The following is a 17,938-nucleotide window of genomic DNA, read 5'->3' on the forward strand; positions in this document are numbered from 1 at the left end:
TTCTCATTCCTTTGACCGATTGTCTTTTGCTCTGCATTCGATCTATTCCATGATGGTGCATCTCATGCACACGCCATTAGGAAATGTTTGCAACTCACTTGAAATTCCCTGCATCCCTCTGTTCTATCCCCCCTTTGCTTCGTTCTGATATCCTCCAACAAACCCCTGGATGATTTCTGACGCTTGGTGTTAGCAGGAATTAGGGAGTTTGGTTTGCTATGTTTGGGAAACTGAAATAATTGCTTGACTCAGAAGACAGTGCACGAGTACTGAGAGTAATTAACGACCATGAGTCGAGAGGGAAGTGAGGTGTATTCATGGGGTCAAGGAGTTTTGGGTCAGCTTGGTCATGGCGACGAGAAGACGCAGCGACAGCCCCGGTTGGTCGTTGCCTTCCTTGGCTTCAATGTACGACAAGTATCTTGCGGAAACCAGCACACAGCAATACTTATGGAGAATGGAGAAGTTTTCACTTTCGGAAGAGGAAACTTTGGACAATTGGGTCAGGGAGCATCAGTCACAGCCAACGTCTCTACGCCTGCTCTCGTTAGTGCCCTTCAAGGCAAGCATGTGAAGCAAGTAGCTTGCGGCTGGCACCATACCTGTGCGCTCATCGACAATGGACAGCTTTACACATGGGGAAGTGGTGAGTACGGTCGTCTTGGTCATGGTGATGAGGTTCGGCAAGCTTCTCCGAAACTTGTGGAGTCGCTTCAAGGCAAGGAGGTGACTTTTGTGGCGGCTGGTGGCTTCCATTCCTCTGTGATCATTGAGGGAGGAAATCTTCTTACGTGGGGCGGAGGCTATTTCGGGCAGTTGGGGCATGGCGACGAGACCGACCGGAAGACTCCCAAGATGGTCAAGGGAGTACAGCAGTGCATCGCTCATGAAGTCGCGTGCGGAACTCATCACACGTTGATGTTGACGCAGAGTCAGGAGGTCTGGACTTGGGGGAGTGGAGAGTTCGGCAAGCTGGGCATCGGAGATGAGGAGAAGCATGCAGAACCGATCATGATCACAGCTCTTCAGGGCGTTGGGGTCATACACATCTCCACGGGAGGTTTTCACTCGGCAGCTCTCACGAGCGAAGGAGTTTTGTACACCTGGGGTGGAGGAGACAAAGGACAACTCGGACACGGCGACGAGAACAGTCAGAATATCCCTGTGGTTGTTGAGGTGATCTCCTGTGACATGTCGATCCTTGTCTGATCTTCCTCCTTTAGGCTCTGCGAGGCAAGCGCGTCACCAGGGTCTCTGCAGGCATGCATCATACCATGGCTCTCGTGGACAACTCGGACGTCTACTCGTGGGGAAGCGGCGAGTACGGACGACTGGGCCACGACGATGAACAGATGCAGACGACTCCCTTCCTCATCGAGCAGCTAATCGGGAAGGGAGTGCGCGAGGTCTCCGCTGGCGGCTTCCATTCCCTGGCTCTTGCTTCGGGGAGCGGTGAGAGCGCGCAGGGGGCAGGAGTAGGAGCTCCTTACAGGCCGACTGGCAAGAACCAACGGATCGGATTCGCCACGAGCAAGGACGAGGACGAGGACGACGATACACGATTGAAGACTGCAAACACGGGAGTAACTGAAGACAGCGGCATTGCGGACACAGAGTCCAGGGCAGCAAGCAGAATGAGTGCCCGCCCCGGAGCGAAGGGGGCGATGCCTACAGGCAAAGGAGTCACGGGGGACGACGACGACGACCAAGAAGACTACAAGCTGAAGCAAGCTCTGCGAGAGAGCCAGATGGAAGTGGCTGAGCTGCGAAAGCAGATAGAAATCTTGACTGACCGGTCGAAACTTGAACAGACAAGAATCGAAACGAGGCTTCAGGCGAGCCAGGAGGAGAGGAACCATCTCCGAAAGCAGCTGGAGAGGCTGCAGGAGAAGCAACAGGCGGATGCTGCGCTGAAGGCAAAGCTCAGCACAGCACAAGAGGAGATCGCGGAGTTGAGGAAGAAGTACGAACGCTCGCGAGGAGACCTCAAGCAGCGAACTGTCGACGTTCACATGCTTCAAGTCCGCGTTGCTCAGCTCTGCGGCTCAGAGTTGGACGGCCTCACAGTCTCCCAGCTCGAGGAGCTCGAAAGGATGCAGGCAGAAGCTCTTCGCCGATGCGGCGTAGCCAAGTACGTGCGCCTGCGTCAAGAGTTCCAGGAGAAGGAAGAGCACATGAGAGAAGATGTAGAGAAGATGAGGAGAGAGTTTGAAGAACGAATGGACAAGATGAAGGTCGAGGTGCAGAAGATCCAAGAAGAGAAGGTGATACTGCTACTGCCCGGCTTCTTCTTTTCTAACCGTCGTGCAGGTTCACCTCATGGGTCTCGAGCAGCGTCTGCGTCAAGAGTTTCAGACCCAAGTGCAGGCAGAGCAGATGTCCAACGAGGAGCTCAGGATACGCCTCGAGACTCTGCAGGATGGTTTCGTCCAGTTGCGATCGATCTTGCGCAAGGAGAAGCAATCACGTGTGGAGTCTGAACGACATCCCATGGACGACATGTGAGCTCCTGCTGAGAACTTTCCGCTCTCCGAGCGGAGGATCGGAATTGCATGCTGCCAGCAGTTTGTCATATCTAATGTATGTCGTGGTATGTCGGTATAAACAATGTTTCCCCGACTCAAGTTTCTCTCCATCAGATTTACTTCACAACAATGAAGGCATCATGTTAATCAGCTCTACTCCGGTGGCCCCCACAATCCACTTTCAGCCTCACCTGACGGCCTGCCGAAAGGAGTCAGTCCGAGGAGCGTCTGCAGTATCAATGAGGGTCTGGCAAGGAACTTACTGCATGTCAGGGTAGAGCTTGCACCTACGAGCGACAATTCAGATATGAGAATTGAAGGAGCTGTTTGCTCACATGGGCTCGAGGGGCTTCATGACAGGCTGCTCAGGATTAGTAGGATCGTAGACAAGGCCTGAGCCGATGGGGTTGAAAGTTGCTTCGAAGTTGGGAAGGGAGTTGCAGGTGTCCTGTGACGGAGAAGTTTGATCAGTGATAACATCAAAAAACTTGATTCAATTTTTTTGTCTCAACCATTCTCTTCAATCACGCAGCCATCACTTGGAAAGTGGAACAGAGACAAGTACACCAACTCGTGCTCCCTCTCCATCACTCTTGGCCAACTCTCTTTCCAGCCCTCTATCAGTCTGCATCCCTCCCCTTACTTGCGCACAAACCTCCCTCTCTGCACTGCAAAGTTCTTTCTTGCGTGATCCCTTGCCTTCTAACTGCCTTCCTACATTGTCTATTTCTGGTTCTCTAGCTGAACACTTCCTGCCTTGAAGTATTTTAATGCGTTCAAGATGTGATACCACAGGGAAACAACAGTATACTGTCACTATTCCGTCACCTTGTCATGTACCTCCCTCCCTGCCTCCAAGTTGCAGGCCGTGAATCTCCGTGCTCTGTGTATCGCAGCCCGATGGCCCTTGCGTGTTGTCTCTGACATAGACTCGTTGTATCTTTCACTTTTGTTTGTTTCAATACATCGCTCTTGCATCTATCTATGTCTTTCTTTTGTCTCTTTCTATCTCTACCCTTGCATCTTTCTATCTATCTCTCTACGCTCTATCGATCCCTATCCCTTGTCGCTCATTCACACTGTCATATTGATCTCTACCTCCTATCTCTTTCTATCTCTTTTGTTTGTTGTCTCTTATCTCTTTCTGTCTCCTTCTCTTATAATATCTCTTTCACATGCTTCTTTCTTCCTCTTTTCTCTTCTCCTCCTCCCCTCCAACTCATACCTGCGTCCACAACAGCTTCGTCAAGCGCATGGCTCTTGGTAATGCCGTTACCGCCGTTACCAAATGAGAAGTCGTTGACCGGCAGTGAGCCGCCCACTGGGCCAGTCAGATGTCCGGGACCGGCCGCCCGGCCGGCCGCCGGGCGGGCCCGCCGTCAGTCACGCCGTGCCCAGCCCGGCCGGGCAGGCAGCCGCGGCCCGGCTCCCGGTTCCTCGCCGTCCGGGGGCCGCGCCGGTCCTCATGACTCAGTCTGTGGCCGGGCAGCACCGCCGCCGGGCGGCGCGGCGCGGCGGCCGGCCGGCCCAGTCACCGTTCCGCCGCCGGGCCCGGCCCGGGCCCGACGGTGACTGGCACCCCGTTCGACCCGGTGACCCGGCGGCGGCTGGGCCCCCGGGCGCCGGGACGGGCCGGGCGGCGATCCGACCGTGACTGGCGGCCCGGCTCACAGTGAGTCACGGTCCGATCCGATCTGCCTGAGTGTGTCACGTGGATGACACTAAAGTGTCAGTCATCAGAGTTAGGCCCTTCGTTTCCTCTGCCTCGTAGTCGTCAGCCGCTAGTCCGGAGTGGGCCGTGGAACTGTGACTCGGAGGCCCCGGCAGCACGTCGACGGTCATAAACTGCGATCCTCCGACTCGGTGCAAAACAATTTTCGAAAGTGTCACTGAAAAAATGAAATCTTAGAATCATATTCTTACCACAGTTTTGTAAATTGTCACATGCTTTACTATGTGTACAAAAGTAGGACAAATTCTCTCTACCTGGTCGGGGGATTGAAGAGGCGTACGACTGTGTGAGCCTGTGAGCACGAGATGCCTTGATATCTCGGAGGGGGTCCTCTAGCCTCCTGCTTTCAGGGCATTACCCAAAATTAAGCGGTGTAGTTCACAAATTTGGTTGGTTTGAGATGATTATTTCAAATTTGATAATGAAAGTTTCGATCATGGGCCAAACCGTAAACATGGCCACGTTGCAGGGCATCCCATTAGGGAAGGGTACTCAAATTTCGGTAAGGGCATCCAAATTTGTAATAAATTACCTGAATTTTAGTGTTGATTTTCAGTTTTACAAATTTTGGTTGTGATTTTGTGTGATTTTCCAACTAATGATACCCCTGACGGAACCATTTCTTTGGCCAAGTCCTTCAGTCCTTCCTCCGCAAAGACCCCTGGGGGTAGTCACATGGGGGTAGTCAGGAGGCCTAGATCATTCTCTGGTAGGGGTCCACATGGAATGACTATCTTAGACCGGGTAGTTTTAGAGGAAAATATACGGGATCAGACCAGTGGTGGGTAGTTACAATCAGGGGTAGAGGTAGATTGGTCATGAGACATCCACGTGGGGTAGGGTAGTACCGCAATTTGTGGACGGGCTGATATGAGAAGGGGGGTAGGGGTAGGACAAGCGAACGTCCAAAGGATGCAGAGGGATTTTTGCAAGGGATCAGAAGAGAACGAAGTGGAGGAAAGTCGAAAGAGAGAGATGAGAACAGGAGCGAGAGTGAAGATGATTACAGAAGATTTTATCTCGTGTTCAAGTCATAACTCGCGAGGATACAGCTTGATGAAATACGGCATGGCACGAGTATCCATGAAAACATGATTAGAAAGGGGGCAGGAGTTGCTAAAAAAGTGAAGTTCGGAGAGATTGAAGATGACTATTGTAGACAATATCATTATGGTCCCATTATGCATGTGAAGGTCCACGCGGAATTCATGTCTTGGTTGTGACCAGATGCTTTCTGATTGTGTTCGATTCCACGCTTGGATTTATTTCTTTTGATTCTCTGCCTTGTATGACCTCACGATTGATAGAATGCGGTCGTCGTGGACGGGTTTGGCCTTTTTGGCTCTTCTTGGAGTTGGATTCGTGCTTGCAAGCACTGCCCAAGTACAGACAATGTCTCATACTGAGAGATGGAACGACCTGTCTGCCAAGTTTCGTAATTATCACCAGGTGAAGATGCTGGGCAAACGACATCATGGGGAGTGACTGTCTGTGTGTTTCAGGATCAGTTCAACATCTTCCTGCACATGATAACTACTCCTCTTGGAGGTAAATTGTTGATTGCTTGGATTCTACACTGAAGTTAGCTCTCCTCCAGTTCTCAGTGTCTTGTCACTTGTCAACAAGGTGACAGGAACCAGCTTTCTCGCAAAGATCTTGGCCCTTGCGTATTGTGTGTCCATCATGGACAAGCTTCCAATGCACATTCTTGCCTTGACCACCTTGGTGTCAACTGGAATCGCCTTGGGCTCAACCCTGTCGTCTGGCCTTGGCTATCTGACCCACATGGTCATGTTCATCGTTGGATACTTCGGACAAGATCTGGCTCATTTTGCCACGGGCGAGAAGGTTGCTCTGCTCTTGAGACACGTTGCACGGTCGATTGACTGACACCACAAGCAGACCTTCCAGAGCAGCTACCAGCAGGACTCCAACTTCTTGGAGCTTCTCGCTGAGCACACCTACTACCTCCTTCCTCTCGTGTTCGAGAGCACCATGCCTCCTCAGACTGCATGGTGACCGAGTGAGCCTGGTGTGACGACTTCTGACATGCTTGATAGGACTGGTGGTGAGGCCAAGTTCGAGCAGATCGTGCACACCCTCCCGTGCTTGGTGGCTTTTGTCGTTTACTTCTTGAGCACCTCCGGCGCTCTGCTCTTCCCCTGGCAGTTCCAGAAGTCGAGGGTGCTGATCGTCAAGCTCAAGGATGCTCAGGACTTGAAGGTTTCATTGTGGATGACTTACCTCGGCTGTACTGACTTTGCACAAGGACCTCGCTGCCATCCGCTCGTGGGCCATTTCCAAGGGTCCTTCCACCTCAACCTCTACCCACTGGTGGTACCAGGTGATGTCCATCTGCCGGTTTTTTGTCTTGCTGAAGAAATGCCAGGCTCCCAAGCCCGATACTCCCCCTGAGCAGTGCTTGGAGAAGGCCCCCAAGGATGCATTCTACAGGATTGCCAACGTGCCAAACGAGAATTGTTTCGCCTGCGTTGACTTTTCGTATTCTTAGTGCCCTACCATCACGAACTTGTACAAGAACCACTTCGGATCCAACTGGAAGGTTCTACTCCGTCATTCTGCATATGCAGCCTCATGACGAGACGGGCAGGTTGAGGTTTTGGATGGGATGAACGAGGTGTACGTGTCCGCCCCTCATACCGTCAAGAATACTTCTGATGAGGTTCCGTGGGCTGAAGCTCTAAAGGCAAGGGAGTCACTTGCACCGTCAGGTCTTCTACACGAGACATATCGATGGACCATACTACTACATCCCCTTCAGGTAACACCTCAAACTCCACTGCTTCTTCTTCTCACCTCCTTGCTTCGCAGCTCCTGCTTCCGTATGATCATCGGTCTTGATGCCAATGAGGAGATCACCACCAAGGTTCTTCCATCCTCATGAAGATGTTTCGGTTGACTTGAAGCTCGCAGTTTCCTCTTGTTCCAACCGAGCTCGCTGCTCAGAACGGAGATGTTCTTGCCTTCGACTTCCATAGAGAGGTCGAGGAGATGTCGCAGCACGGATGGGGGTTGACATATTTCCATCAGGTGCACTACATCGAAAAGAACTATGGTGTTGTCAACAAGGACTTCCGTATCGTGCTCAAGGTTCTGAGCGGCTGAGGGACGAGTCAGAAGAAGCTGAGACAACCCTGCCAGGTCCATCACGTCATCTATCCCTCGTGGGCCTGGCCTTTCGGAAAGCTCATGGGAATCTTGTCCACCCGCTACAACAAGTTGTTCCGCTCCCTCTTCCTCTACACCATCAACCCCAAGGTTGGGAGGAATCTGCAGCCACGGGCTGAAGGACTGAGATAGCTTCAGGGACTGTTCAACAGGTTTGCGGCATGGAATGTTGTCTTCTGGACGAAGGTGGCGGATCATTTCGGGGTGTCTTGGCTGAAACTTGGGGCAGGTTGTGCATCAGATCGAAGAGAAGGTCGGCTACTGGTGAGGAAGAGGGATAGGGGAAGGTGCGCGTCTGACTTGCTTGCAGCAACATCGGATACATCGCAGCCCTCGCTGTCGTCTCCTTTTTCACCACCTACAAGGTGTTCCTGGTGGGCACAAGGTAGGAAGGAGGATCAAGGTGGAGGCAAATCCCTTCTCACCGTGAGGCCAGCTTCATCCACTACCTGCGCTACATCAACACCTACTACCATCGTGAGGGCGTCGCCTACGGAGTCTTCAAGGTCTCCTCTGACTGGTTGCCCTGTGGGCCAGTGACGTGGGATGGTGGTGCAGAGAGACGTCTTCCTCTTCAAGGCTCTCTCGATCTCCCAGCTCGTCTTGTTGTATGCGTCAGCCGTCACCAACAACTTCACCGACCTCTCGCTCGCCTTGAAGTGAGCCTCTCCTCCTGTTGTCTGCTCTCTCGCTCACATGCCTCCTCCTCTCCAGGACTAGCCCCATCGACTACGCCATGATCTTCGGAGGCTATGCTCTCTCCATCTACACCACCTTCCAGGTTGCTCCTCTCCTCTATTCTGGTAGCTTCGCCACTGACTTGCCCCTCAGCTCGGTGTTGATGGAACTTACTTCGGGATTGAGCTCGGCTTCGTCAAGGTAGAGGAGGAGAAGAGGATGCGGGAGGAGCTGACACGTCGGCAGGCCTCCAAGCACTACGTGCAGAAGTTCCCCTACGGCGTGATCCCTCACCCCATGATCCTCTCCCAGTGCGTCGCCATGCTCGGTTTCATGCGTGCGGAGGCCTTCAGGTCCAGCTGGCCCTACCTCGTGCCCGCGCACGTGTGCCTGTACATGGTGCACATGCTGCAGGAGCACTTTGACATCTACAAGAACAAGGCGAGCAAGTCTGTTTCTTTGAAGAGCGCGTGAAGATGTAGACATAGAAGAGAAAGAAGGGGACGTGAAGGGAAAAAAACAAAAGATCAAATGTGAAGAATTAAAGTCAGACCAACATCCTCCGCTCAAATCTCATCCGATTTCATTACATTACTGCTCTCACTTCTGCAACTTGTTCAAGAATCTCTTGAATATTCCTTCTGACGGTGATGGCTCGCTCTCATCTGCGGCATCGAGAGCGTCAGCGGAGGAGGACGAGGACGAGGACGAGGACGAGGACGAGGACGAGGACGAGGACGAGGACGAGGACGAGGACGAGGACGAGGACGAGGACGAGGACGAGGACGAGGACGAGGACGAGGACGAGGGAAGACCTGGAGCAGCGTCACCCTCCGACGGCTTCTTGGTCTGCCGGTCGGTCTTCTTCTCTGCGAATCAAGGTGAGGAACCAGCTTCGGGAGCGATAGGAAGCAGGAGGAGGGGCAGGCGAGGACGAGGAGGGGCAGGCTTTCTTCCTAAGAAGAGCGGAGGAACGAGGAAAGGAAGACAGGAGATAGAGGGGGATGAAAGGTACAAAAAAAGGAAGGAGAGTGGGAGTACAAGAGGAGGAAACTGGATTGAGAAGGAGGGAGAGAGGAAGGACGAGAAAAAGATAGGAGGAAGTGTGGGAAGGGGCGGGAGGATGGTGGAGAGAGAAGAGGAATCAAGAGGATGGGGACGAGAGACTGACAGACAGAGAAAGGAGGGAGGATGGGGAAGAGTAGCAGGAGAGAGGAGGGAGGGGAGCGGCAGGAGGGAAAGTAAATGGCAGAAGGTGGAGGAAGGGAGGAGAGAGAGAAGTGGGAGGAAGCAAACCTCGGAGGTCAAAGGGTGAGACGTCCTTCTCGAGCACCTGGGGGTGTTCAGCCTGCTGTTTCACCCTCCCTGCCCTCACCTTCATCTTCTTCCCCAGCTCCACCGTGAGCTCCTCCCCTTCCTCCCAGCCGGTCGCCTCTCCTCTCTCCGCAGCCTCCAGCCATGTCTGCAGCCTCAGCAGGAGGGAGCGAGCAGCGTCGACGTCCCCCTGGAAGGAGAGGACGTGAGGGCTCTCAGTCTCGAGCTCGGAGCTCGTGGAGGCCGGAGATGTGGATGACGTGGGTCTGCTCGAGGAGGAGGAAGAGGAAGCCGGTGGCGCCCGCAAAGGCAACGACCATCCTCACCTGTACGAGACGAGGAGAGGAGGGAGGCGTCACAAGCAAGAGCAGGAGCCTCTCGTCCCCCTCCTCCCTACCTGCTTCAGCCATGGGCGACTTGCAAGGAGGCTTTCGAGTTGGCTCTTGGATCTCTACACCGAGACATGAAGAGAATCAAAAACGACAAGATGAAGTGAGCTCAACATCCACAACATCGTCACAAACTTGTTCACACGCCTCAACATCGTCACAAACTTGTTCACACGCCTCAACATCGTCACAAACTTGTTCACACGCCTCAACATCGTCACAAACTTGTTCACACGCCTCAACATCGTCACTGTCATGTCTTCAGATAGAACCTCAAGCATGGACTTGGCGTCACTACGGGCCTCCAGCAGTCGTTCCTTGTCCTGTCGCGCCGTCAACTTTCGACGTCTTACTCAAAACAGACAGAAACCTTGATCGCCGCGAGGAGCGGAGAAATAACGATTTCAAGATCCTGCAATCATCAGGATCAGCATCATCACAATCATAACAAGCGTAACCATCGTCATCTAACATGAACTCACCTGTAGACGTCGGACAACCTGGTCATATGTTGCGTTTGAGCTCTTCTCTTCCATCCAAGATTCTGCGACTTGGTAAGAAATTGGATGCAGGGTTGTCTTTCCCTTCCCATTCCACCTTCCCCTCTGATTTCCACCGCGCTTCCCCTCCTCTTCCCCTGCCCTGCTCTCTGACTTCCATCGCCTGCTCCTACCGATCTCGTCGACGTGCTCGAGCACCAGCGCCATCTCGGCGACGGAGAGAGCTGCTGCCGACGCGACAGGTGACAAGAAGAGACGACAGGAACCAACTTACATGCTGCAATCTCTGACGACAACTTCTCACGGCACTGAGGCATTGCAAGTCATGGCAAGGTCTGAGAGCAAACAACGAAGGAAGGAAGACAGACATCTTGGGAGTTCAAGAGTTCTGCAGCCCTAACAGGTTTATTCTCACCATGTACATCTTGGCTTCCAGCGTGTTGAGAACTTCAGACTTCTTCCGCAACTTTTCGCAAGTCAGTGAAAGCAAACTCCCCTCCTCCTCTTTCCCATCATCACCACAACCTCCTCCATCCCATCCTCCTTCCCGCCCAACTCCCCTCCCCCTCCCTCTTCTTCGTCTTCCACCTCCTCCTCCTCCTCCTCATCATCATCATCATCATCATCACTCCTCATACACCTCCTCACCTTCTCCTCTCTTCTTTCCAGCTCCTTGATCGTCTCCTTTGCCAACGAGATCTCTGCAGCAGAAAGCATGCGGAAACCTCGTCCTCCGATGGCATGCGACACAACCAACTCCACGGGTCCCCCGCTGCTCATCATCAGCGGGGGAAGAGGAAGGTTGTTCTTCTCTCTTTCTCTCGCCCATGGCATCTCTTTGATCGCACCAAAGTCAAGAAAGGGGGGAGGAGCTCCTGGCTCCTTCTCTGTCCTCGTCACCCCCAACGGCAGCAGCGTCGCCCTGCTCATCGACAGCAGCCCGCTAGCAGAGATGTGAAAGTGCAGCTCAACCATGCCGCCCCCAGCCTCTCCTGCTCCTGCTGATCCTCCTGCCACTCTGGTGATGAGAAAGGTGGCGAAGGGGTTGGAGGTGAAGGCATCGTCGGTGAGGTAGACCGTCAGGTCGCCTCGTGCTGGGGTTTGTAGGACGATGTCGCTTCCTCCCTCTGGCGTCAGCAGGGACTCGCTCTCCTTGTCAATCACGGGCACTTTCCAGCTGCTGGGAATCAGCTGGAGGAGATCTTGACCGGCCCAGACGTACACATCTTTGTGGAGGATGTCGAGGAGCTGAATCTTCGCCTGCTGCTTCCCCCGGTAGAAGGCCACGAGGGCGGCGCCGGTCGCGATGCTTTCGTCAGGATTCATCCTCCTCCCGGGCACCACAGATAAGATTCTTTCAATCTCCTTGAGGACCATGGGCGGGCGCCAGGCTCCTCCGACCACTTCGATGCCATGCAGCTGCTGCAGGTTGAGCCCCGCAGCCCTGATCGCCTTGTCGATAAGGATGGGGAGGGCTACCAGCGTGTCCCGGCACTCCTCCTCAAGCTCTTGTCTCGTGATGGTCACCCGAAGGTCAAAGTCGCCGACAAGATCCTCAACCGTCACCACAACCTCCTTGTTGGCGCTCAGAATCTCCTTGGCTTTGTTTGCCTCCCCCTGCAGCCGCTTCATCGCCCTCTCGTCAAGTTTCTTGGTTTTATCCACCCGCTTCACTAGGAGACTGACGAGCCCAGCTGTGAAGGAGCTCCCGCCAAAGTTTGCGTCAGATGCTGAAGAGAGGATCTCGACCATCGCGTTGGAAGGTGAGGCAGAAGGCGATGTAGAAGGAGGAGAAGAATTTTTCCCCACGAATCTCGCAATGGTTACCGTCGTCTTCGTCGCGCCCACGTCGAGGAAGAGCACGTTCCTCGGAGCCGGGAGAGACAGGAGATTCATCCTCTCTATGCCATACTTGAACGCCAGCGCGAGGCCTTCAGTGAGGAGCAGAGTGACCTGAGGCAGCAACGTCAACATCGCCAGGTGCTTGGCTTCCATTCCTCACCTCTAATCCTGCGATGTCAGCGGAGGCCAACAAACTTCTTCGCTGTATCTCGCTGAAGTAGGAAGGAACAGCAATGACGCACTTGCCGACGGCCCTCCCCGTGTGCTCCTGCACCCTCCCCTTCACGTATGTAAGCAGCATGGCGTTCAGGACCTCTGGACTGTATTCCTCTCCTCCTCCTTGCACAACTTTACAGGCTCCTCTCGACGGATCTAGCTTGACATTCTCTGGGAAATAATGGGGGCCAAACTTGTTTTCCTTGCTGTACGACTTCCCCAGTAGCTCTCGCACGTACTGGATGGCAAACTGTGGCCTAGCAGTAGCAGCTTCTCCGAACAGCCGTAGCTCGTCTACACCGCGCTTCTTTGGGATAGCGAGGGCTGCGAGGCTCTTTCGCTTGCTGTTTTCGTTCAGCACCACATCAGCATCTCTGCCATTCCAGACGGCTACCTTGATCCACTCGGATCCGTAGTCGAGCGCCATGATGGGCTCTTCATCGATCTTCTCGTCGGCTAGTGAAGGTGAGATATCCCCGAGCGTCCACAAGGAAAGCAGGAACAGCAGCTCAATGTTACGAGTCGTGATCCTCATGGTTGCTCCTGAAAGACTGCAACTTGAGCTCAATCGTCCAGAGAAGAAACCTCGCGCCCTGGCTCCTTCCTTCACAATCGCTCCGCAACCACTTATGTCCTTCCAACCTTCATGCACGATCCTCCCAACCCGATCTCTCTCTCAGATTATTGAGCGTCCTCCTCTTTGCTATCCTGCCTTCTTCTCCTATCCTTCCACCACGTTCCGTGGCCACATGGGGGCCGTGCAGCCGCCATCGTGATCGCCTGCATATAGTAATATACCTGCTAGTAGGAGACGCGGTTGTCGTACTCATCGTGTACGAAAATATTGTACCGATCGATCAATCATCGTTACCACTATCTAAGTTGTGAGGGAAATAATAATGAAAATTTATTATAAACTTATACAAAATTAAAAACAAATTTGTAAATTCTGTACCATACCTGGTAAATTCTGTACCATACCTGTAGATTTCTCTCTAAATGTGGTACAACAATTACTGCCGGGTCACGAGTCACTTCAAGCCGGAGGCTGTGACAGTGACTCTGTGAACGGTCGGAACTTTGAGCACGGTCGAGCCACTGAGTGGCCCTCGGACAGCGAGAGCCGCTTCCAAGTCGGCGGGCTGCGAATGTGACACGGAAACTGAGAGACTGTACTGTAACTGCATGCCACATCGGCCGGGGATCATGACCATGGTGCTCTTCTTCCTTCCTCTTCTTTTTCTCTCTCGGAGTCCTTCGGAGTTCGGAAGTTCCTCTCCGGCCGCTTACTTGCGGCTACAGCACTGTCGGATACAACTCATCAGGGCCCCGGCTCAGTCACGGTCGCGTCCGCGCCCGGCCCGGGCGGCCGCAAAGACCATCATGCCGACGGTGCCCCGAGTCACTGACTCAGGCTGGCATCATTCGCCGGCAGACTCGATGCCGATGATGACTGATACCACCCGGCCTCATCCCCGCCCGGCCAGACTCCGGCCCCCGGAAAGTTTTCACAACTTGATTTCAGTGACATCGAAACTAAACAATAACAATTGAAATTTGAAGGGGTATATGGCCTACAATATTTGTGTGTCACGCTGTACAGGTTCCGAGGCGGGCCCAGCTGCTGTGGTCGCCAGTCTGCTTTGCTGGCCATGGCCTTCACAGTGCGAGAGGAGGGCAAGGGAAAGTTGGACAGAGAGGAAGAAAGATCTGCACGGAAGAGGGAAATGAATAGATTGAGGCAACAGAAGAAGAGGAGCTTGGAAAACGAGGAACAAAAATCTGCACGAAAAGCAAGCAATAGAATACGTCAAGTCAAGAAGAGGAGTATGGAAACAGAGTATGAACATTATGCGCGGGTGCAAGAACAACGATGGAGACAATTTAAATTGAGGAAGGCAAGGAGGGAAGAACGACCGGCGCACAAGCTTGGATTGCAACACAGGCCTGACATGTCATTGACCAAAGACAACAATGGCATGGCATGCGATGAATCGCTGGATCAAGAGGCTGCACACAAGGAAGAACGACCGGCACGTCACAGTATGGAAGACGAAAGAGGTGAGGTGCCAGAGACTCAGTTCCGAAAGTAAAGGAATTCAATACTGTTTGACCCGATTCCTGAGCGAACATTGAGAGCCTCCTAGTAGCAAACAACCATCTCAGCCTTCTTGACTTCATACGATAAAACTCGAAAAACATCACTATCACTGCCGGGGCCGCATGGACTGGCACAGACGCCACACCTTGAACGCGTACTCGTTGAGCCTCCTCACGTCCTCGCCCTTCATCGCCTCCGGCAGCCCAGGGGGCAGAGGGACCTGCACGCCCAGCTCTCCTTCGCACGGCAGCAGGCAGGTGTAGAGCACGTTGCAGTAGGTGATGTAGTCCGCCAGCTTCTGCCGGCTCCTGCAGTCCCTCAGCTTCAGCCTCTTCGGGCAGATGGCGTCCCATGCATACATCATAAACTTGTCTCTGATCCCAGGCCTCTCCTGCTCGCTCGAGATGCTGGCCGCAAGCTCCGCCGCCCTCCCGACTCGCCGGAGAAGCTCCGCTCGCTGCTCCGCCGTGGCTGCATTCCCTTGTCGATAGCCCTCGCAGGCCCTGGGCTCAAGCTGCTCAAGCTCGCGGCTCATCTGGATCCCAGCCGAGTCGCACACCTTCTTGGCGCAGTCCCAGATGCACTGGTAGTACACGCAGACGGGCCGGATGTCGTCGACCCTGCTGTGAACCTTCTTGGAGACCTTGAGCAGCGACCCAAGCTTCCACACGATCTTCTTCCTCCTCCGCTCCAACGCCCTCTCGCCCTCTCCTCGCTGCCTCTTGACCGGTGCGTCTACGGAGGGAGCAGTGTAGCCGTCGACAAGCGGGCGCTTCTTGAGGATAGGCTTCCTGGTGTCGATCAAGGCCGGGTAGGCGGCGGGCGCGGCGGGCGCGGCATCCCCGTCTCTGCCAGCAAGGAAGTCTCTGAAGCTCGCGGGGTCGGTGATGTCGAGCACGGCTGCTGAGGTGTCAGATATCGGCCTGGCGAGCGCAGCGCAGCGATCCAAAGTCGCAAGGGCGTCGGAGTAGCTGGTCGGCGGAGGGCAGCAGGGTGCTGCGGAGGGTGCTGGGGCAGGGGGGCAGGGCATCGCTACTTGTCGTAGCATAGGAGGAGGCATGATGGAGACGGTCTGCACGGGCAGTCTGTCTTGTTGGCTCGGGCGTGTTGTATAAGGCATGTCAGGGACGGCGTCAACAGCAGGGACCCTGGACTCCTTTTGTAGGCTTTCGAGTCCCTCCCCCTACCCCCTACCTCTACCCCCTACCCCCTCTCGGTCTCCGTACCCCTATGCTCGATCGCGCTCGAGGGCTAGTACCCTCTCTGAACCATGATGTCCATCATATCTGGACGGGTACAGCTTCATCTACCCTACCCTCTTCTTGACTCTTGCTTCCCCCTACCCCGTAGTCACTAGGATCGGAGTTCGTGGTTGCCCACCCACAAACTCGCACAAGCTCGACGGGAGCAGGAGGAGCAAACGAGGGCAACCGGGAGAGGAGTAAAGGAAGCAAGACGGCAGGAGCATCCGATGAGGCACGGAAAGCAAGAGCAAGCGTACAGCAACAGACAGCAACAGCGCATCAACTGCAACTGCCGAAAGCCTATGCTCATCTCAAGTCTACATGTCTAGGTCCACTGCAGGTGCAAAGCTCATCCGTGTGCGACCATAAGCGGACGGTAAGAGCATGCGCAGAAGCAGAAGCAGTCCTGCGCAAGTGCAACGCTCCATCGCAAAGTGCGTCAGCAGCAGCTAGCTGTGATCGGAGACCAACAGCACCCCAAAGTAGTCTCATACTAGAGGCTGCTTTACTGTTTTATCATAGGGGATCAGATCATTCCGCTTCTCCAGAGACCTCGGAGCACACAAAGACGCGGTCTAGCTCGCTTTGTCCTAGACATGGCAGCCTGGTGGGGACTTGCTTGCTCTCAGCCGAGAGATCGTTGACGTGTCGCTCGGCACAGACATGCTCGTACACGCCGACGCAGAGGCTTCAAGAGGTCGTTCACGTACAGGCGTCAATGCAAGATCGTCTCGGAGACACTGGAGACCTAGCGCCTCTGCCTTGGACTGACGGCCAGGCCCTCGGAGGCTCACCTCCTCCTCGGGCGCATAACAAGATGCCCTCCCTCCCTCTCAGCCTCTCAGCGACCGCCTCCCCATGTCCTCCGGGGGCCGCATTGACTGGCACAGACGCCACACCTTGAACGCGTACTCGTTGAGCCTCCTCACGTCCTCGCCCTTCATCGCCTCCGGCAGCCCAGGGGGCAGAGGGACCTGCACGCCCAGCTCTCCTTCGCACGGCAGCAGGCAGGTGTAGAGCACGTTGCAGTAGGTGATGTAGTCCGCCAGCTTCTGCCGGCTCCTGCAGTCCCTCAGCTTCAGCCTCTTCGGGCAGATGGCGTCCCATGCATACATCATAAACTTGTCTCTGATCCCAGGCCTCTCCTGCTCGCTCGAGATGCTGGCCGCAAGCTCCGCCGCCCTCCCGACTCGCCGGAGAAGCTCCGCTCGCTGCTCCGCCGTGGCTGCATTCCCTTGTCGATAGCCCTCGCAGGCCCTGGGCTCCAGCTGCTCAAGCTCGCGGCTCATCTGGATCCCAGCCGAGTCGCACACCTTCTTGGCGCAGTCCCAGATGCACTGGTAGTACACGCAGACGGGCCGGATGTCGTCGACCCTGCTGTAAACCTTCTTGGAGACCTTGAGCAGCGACCCAAGCTTCCACACGATCTTCTTCCTCCTCCGCTCCAACGCCCTCTCGCCCTCTCCTCGCTGCCTCTTGACCGGTGCGTCTGCGGAGGGAGCAGTGTAGCCGTCGACAAGCGGGCGCTTCTTGAGGATAGGCTTCCTGGTGTCGATCAAGGCCGGGTAGGCGGCGGGCGCGGCGGGCGCGGCATCCCCGTCTCTGCCAGCAAGGAAGTCTCTGAAGCTCGCGGGGTCGGTGATGTCGAGCACGGCTGCTGAGGTGTCAGATATCGGCCTGGCGAGCGCAGCGCAGCGATCCAAAGTCGCAAGGGCGTCGGAGTAGCTGGTCGGCGGAGGGCAGCAGGGTGCTGCGGAGGGTGCTGGGGCAGGGGGGCAGGGCATCGCTACTGGTCGTAGCATAGGAGGAGGCATGATGGAGACGGTCTGCACGGGCAGTCTGTCTTGTTGGCTCGGGCGTGTTGTATAAGGCATGTCAGGGACGGCGTCAACAGCAGGGACCCTGGACTCCTTTTGTAGGCTTTCGAGTCCCTCCCCCTACCCCCTACCTCTACCCCCTACCCCCTCTCGGTCTCCGTACCCCTATGCTCGATCGCGCTTGAGGGCTAGTACCCTCTCTGAACCATGATGTCCATCATATCTGGACGGGTACAGCTTCATCTACCCTACCCTCTTCTTGACTCTTGCTTCCCCCTACCCCGTAGTCACTAGGATCGGAGTTCGTGGTTGCCCACCCACAAACTCGCACAAGCTCGACGGGAGCAGGAGGAGCAAACGAGGGCAACCGGGAGAGGAGTAAAGGAAGCAA

General features: G+C 54.9%; 6 protein-coding genes across 6 annotated transcripts; 2 read left to right on the plus strand and 4 right to left on the minus strand.

Annotated features, from left to right (window-relative positions):
• Positions 1–196: 196 nt before the first annotated feature.
• Positions 197–1,209, plus strand: GUITHDRAFT_86569 (hypothetical protein; the record flags this gene model as incomplete). Its single annotated transcript, XM_005833845.1, has 1 exon — positions 197–1,209. The coding sequence occupies exon 1, from the start codon at positions 289–291 to the stop codon at positions 1,207–1,209; it is 921 nt and encodes a 306-aa protein (XP_005833902.1). The 5' UTR covers positions 197–288.
• A 1,766-nt stretch (positions 1,210–2,975) lies between these two features.
• GUITHDRAFT_152248 (hypothetical protein) lies at positions 2,976–3,534 on the minus strand. The gene has a single exon (XM_005833846.1). It carries the CDS (start codon positions 3,501–3,503, stop codon positions 3,342–3,344), a length of 162 nt encoding a protein of 53 aa, XP_005833903.1. The 5' UTR covers positions 3,504–3,534; the 3' UTR covers positions 2,976–3,341.
• Positions 3,535–5,565: 2,031 nt separating this feature from the next.
• Positions 5,566–8,598, plus strand: GUITHDRAFT_107275 (hypothetical protein; the record flags this gene model as incomplete). The annotated part of the gene is made up of 22 exons (XM_005833847.1): positions 5,566–5,706; positions 5,760–5,805; positions 5,855–6,105; positions 6,160–6,272; positions 6,318–6,480; positions 6,527–6,601; positions 6,647–6,721; positions 6,770–6,820; positions 6,869–6,940; positions 6,990–7,039; positions 7,090–7,144; positions 7,192–7,260; positions 7,309–7,368; positions 7,420–7,536; positions 7,585–7,632; positions 7,676–7,710; positions 7,757–7,831; positions 7,883–7,952; positions 8,005–8,105; positions 8,161–8,227; positions 8,278–8,325; positions 8,371–8,598. The coding sequence occupies 22 exons, from the start codon at positions 5,566–5,568 to the stop codon at positions 8,596–8,598; spliced, it is 2,010 nt and encodes a 669-aa protein (XP_005833904.1).
• Positions 8,599–11,548: 2,950 nt separating this feature from the next.
• GUITHDRAFT_58086 (hypothetical protein) lies at positions 11,549–12,512 on the minus strand (the record flags this gene model as incomplete). Its single annotated transcript, XM_005833848.1, has 2 exons — positions 11,549–12,280; positions 12,330–12,512. Coding segments are annotated over 2 exons (915 nt in total), but the record flags the coding sequence as incomplete, so codon positions are not given.
• A 2,080-nt stretch (positions 12,513–14,592) lies between these two features.
• GUITHDRAFT_107277 (hypothetical protein) lies at positions 14,593–15,606 on the minus strand (the record flags this gene model as incomplete). The annotated part of the gene is made up of 1 exon (XM_005833849.1): positions 14,593–15,606. The coding sequence occupies one exon, from the start codon at positions 15,604–15,606 to the stop codon at positions 14,593–14,595; it is 1,014 nt and encodes a 337-aa protein (XP_005833906.1).
• A 957-nt stretch (positions 15,607–16,563) lies between these two features.
• Positions 16,564–17,604, minus strand: GUITHDRAFT_107278 (hypothetical protein; the record flags this gene model as incomplete). The annotated part of the gene is made up of 1 exon (XM_005833850.1): positions 16,564–17,604. The coding sequence occupies one exon, from the start codon at positions 17,602–17,604 to the stop codon at positions 16,564–16,566; it is 1,041 nt and encodes a 346-aa protein (XP_005833907.1).
• Positions 17,605–17,938: the final 334 nt, after the last annotated feature.

Source organism: Guillardia theta, assembly GCF_000315625.1.
Source record: "Guillardia theta CCMP2712 unplaced genomic scaffold GUITHscaffold_28, whole genome shotgun sequence".
NCBI classification, from domain to species: Eukaryota; class Cryptophyceae; order Pyrenomonadales; family Geminigeraceae; genus Guillardia; species Guillardia theta.

Coding starts and splice junctions, on each gene's coding strand:
- GUITHDRAFT_152248 (XM_005833846.1), bottom strand. CDS start 3,503: ATGCAAGAGCGATGTATTGAAACAAACAAAAGTGAAAGATACAACGAG.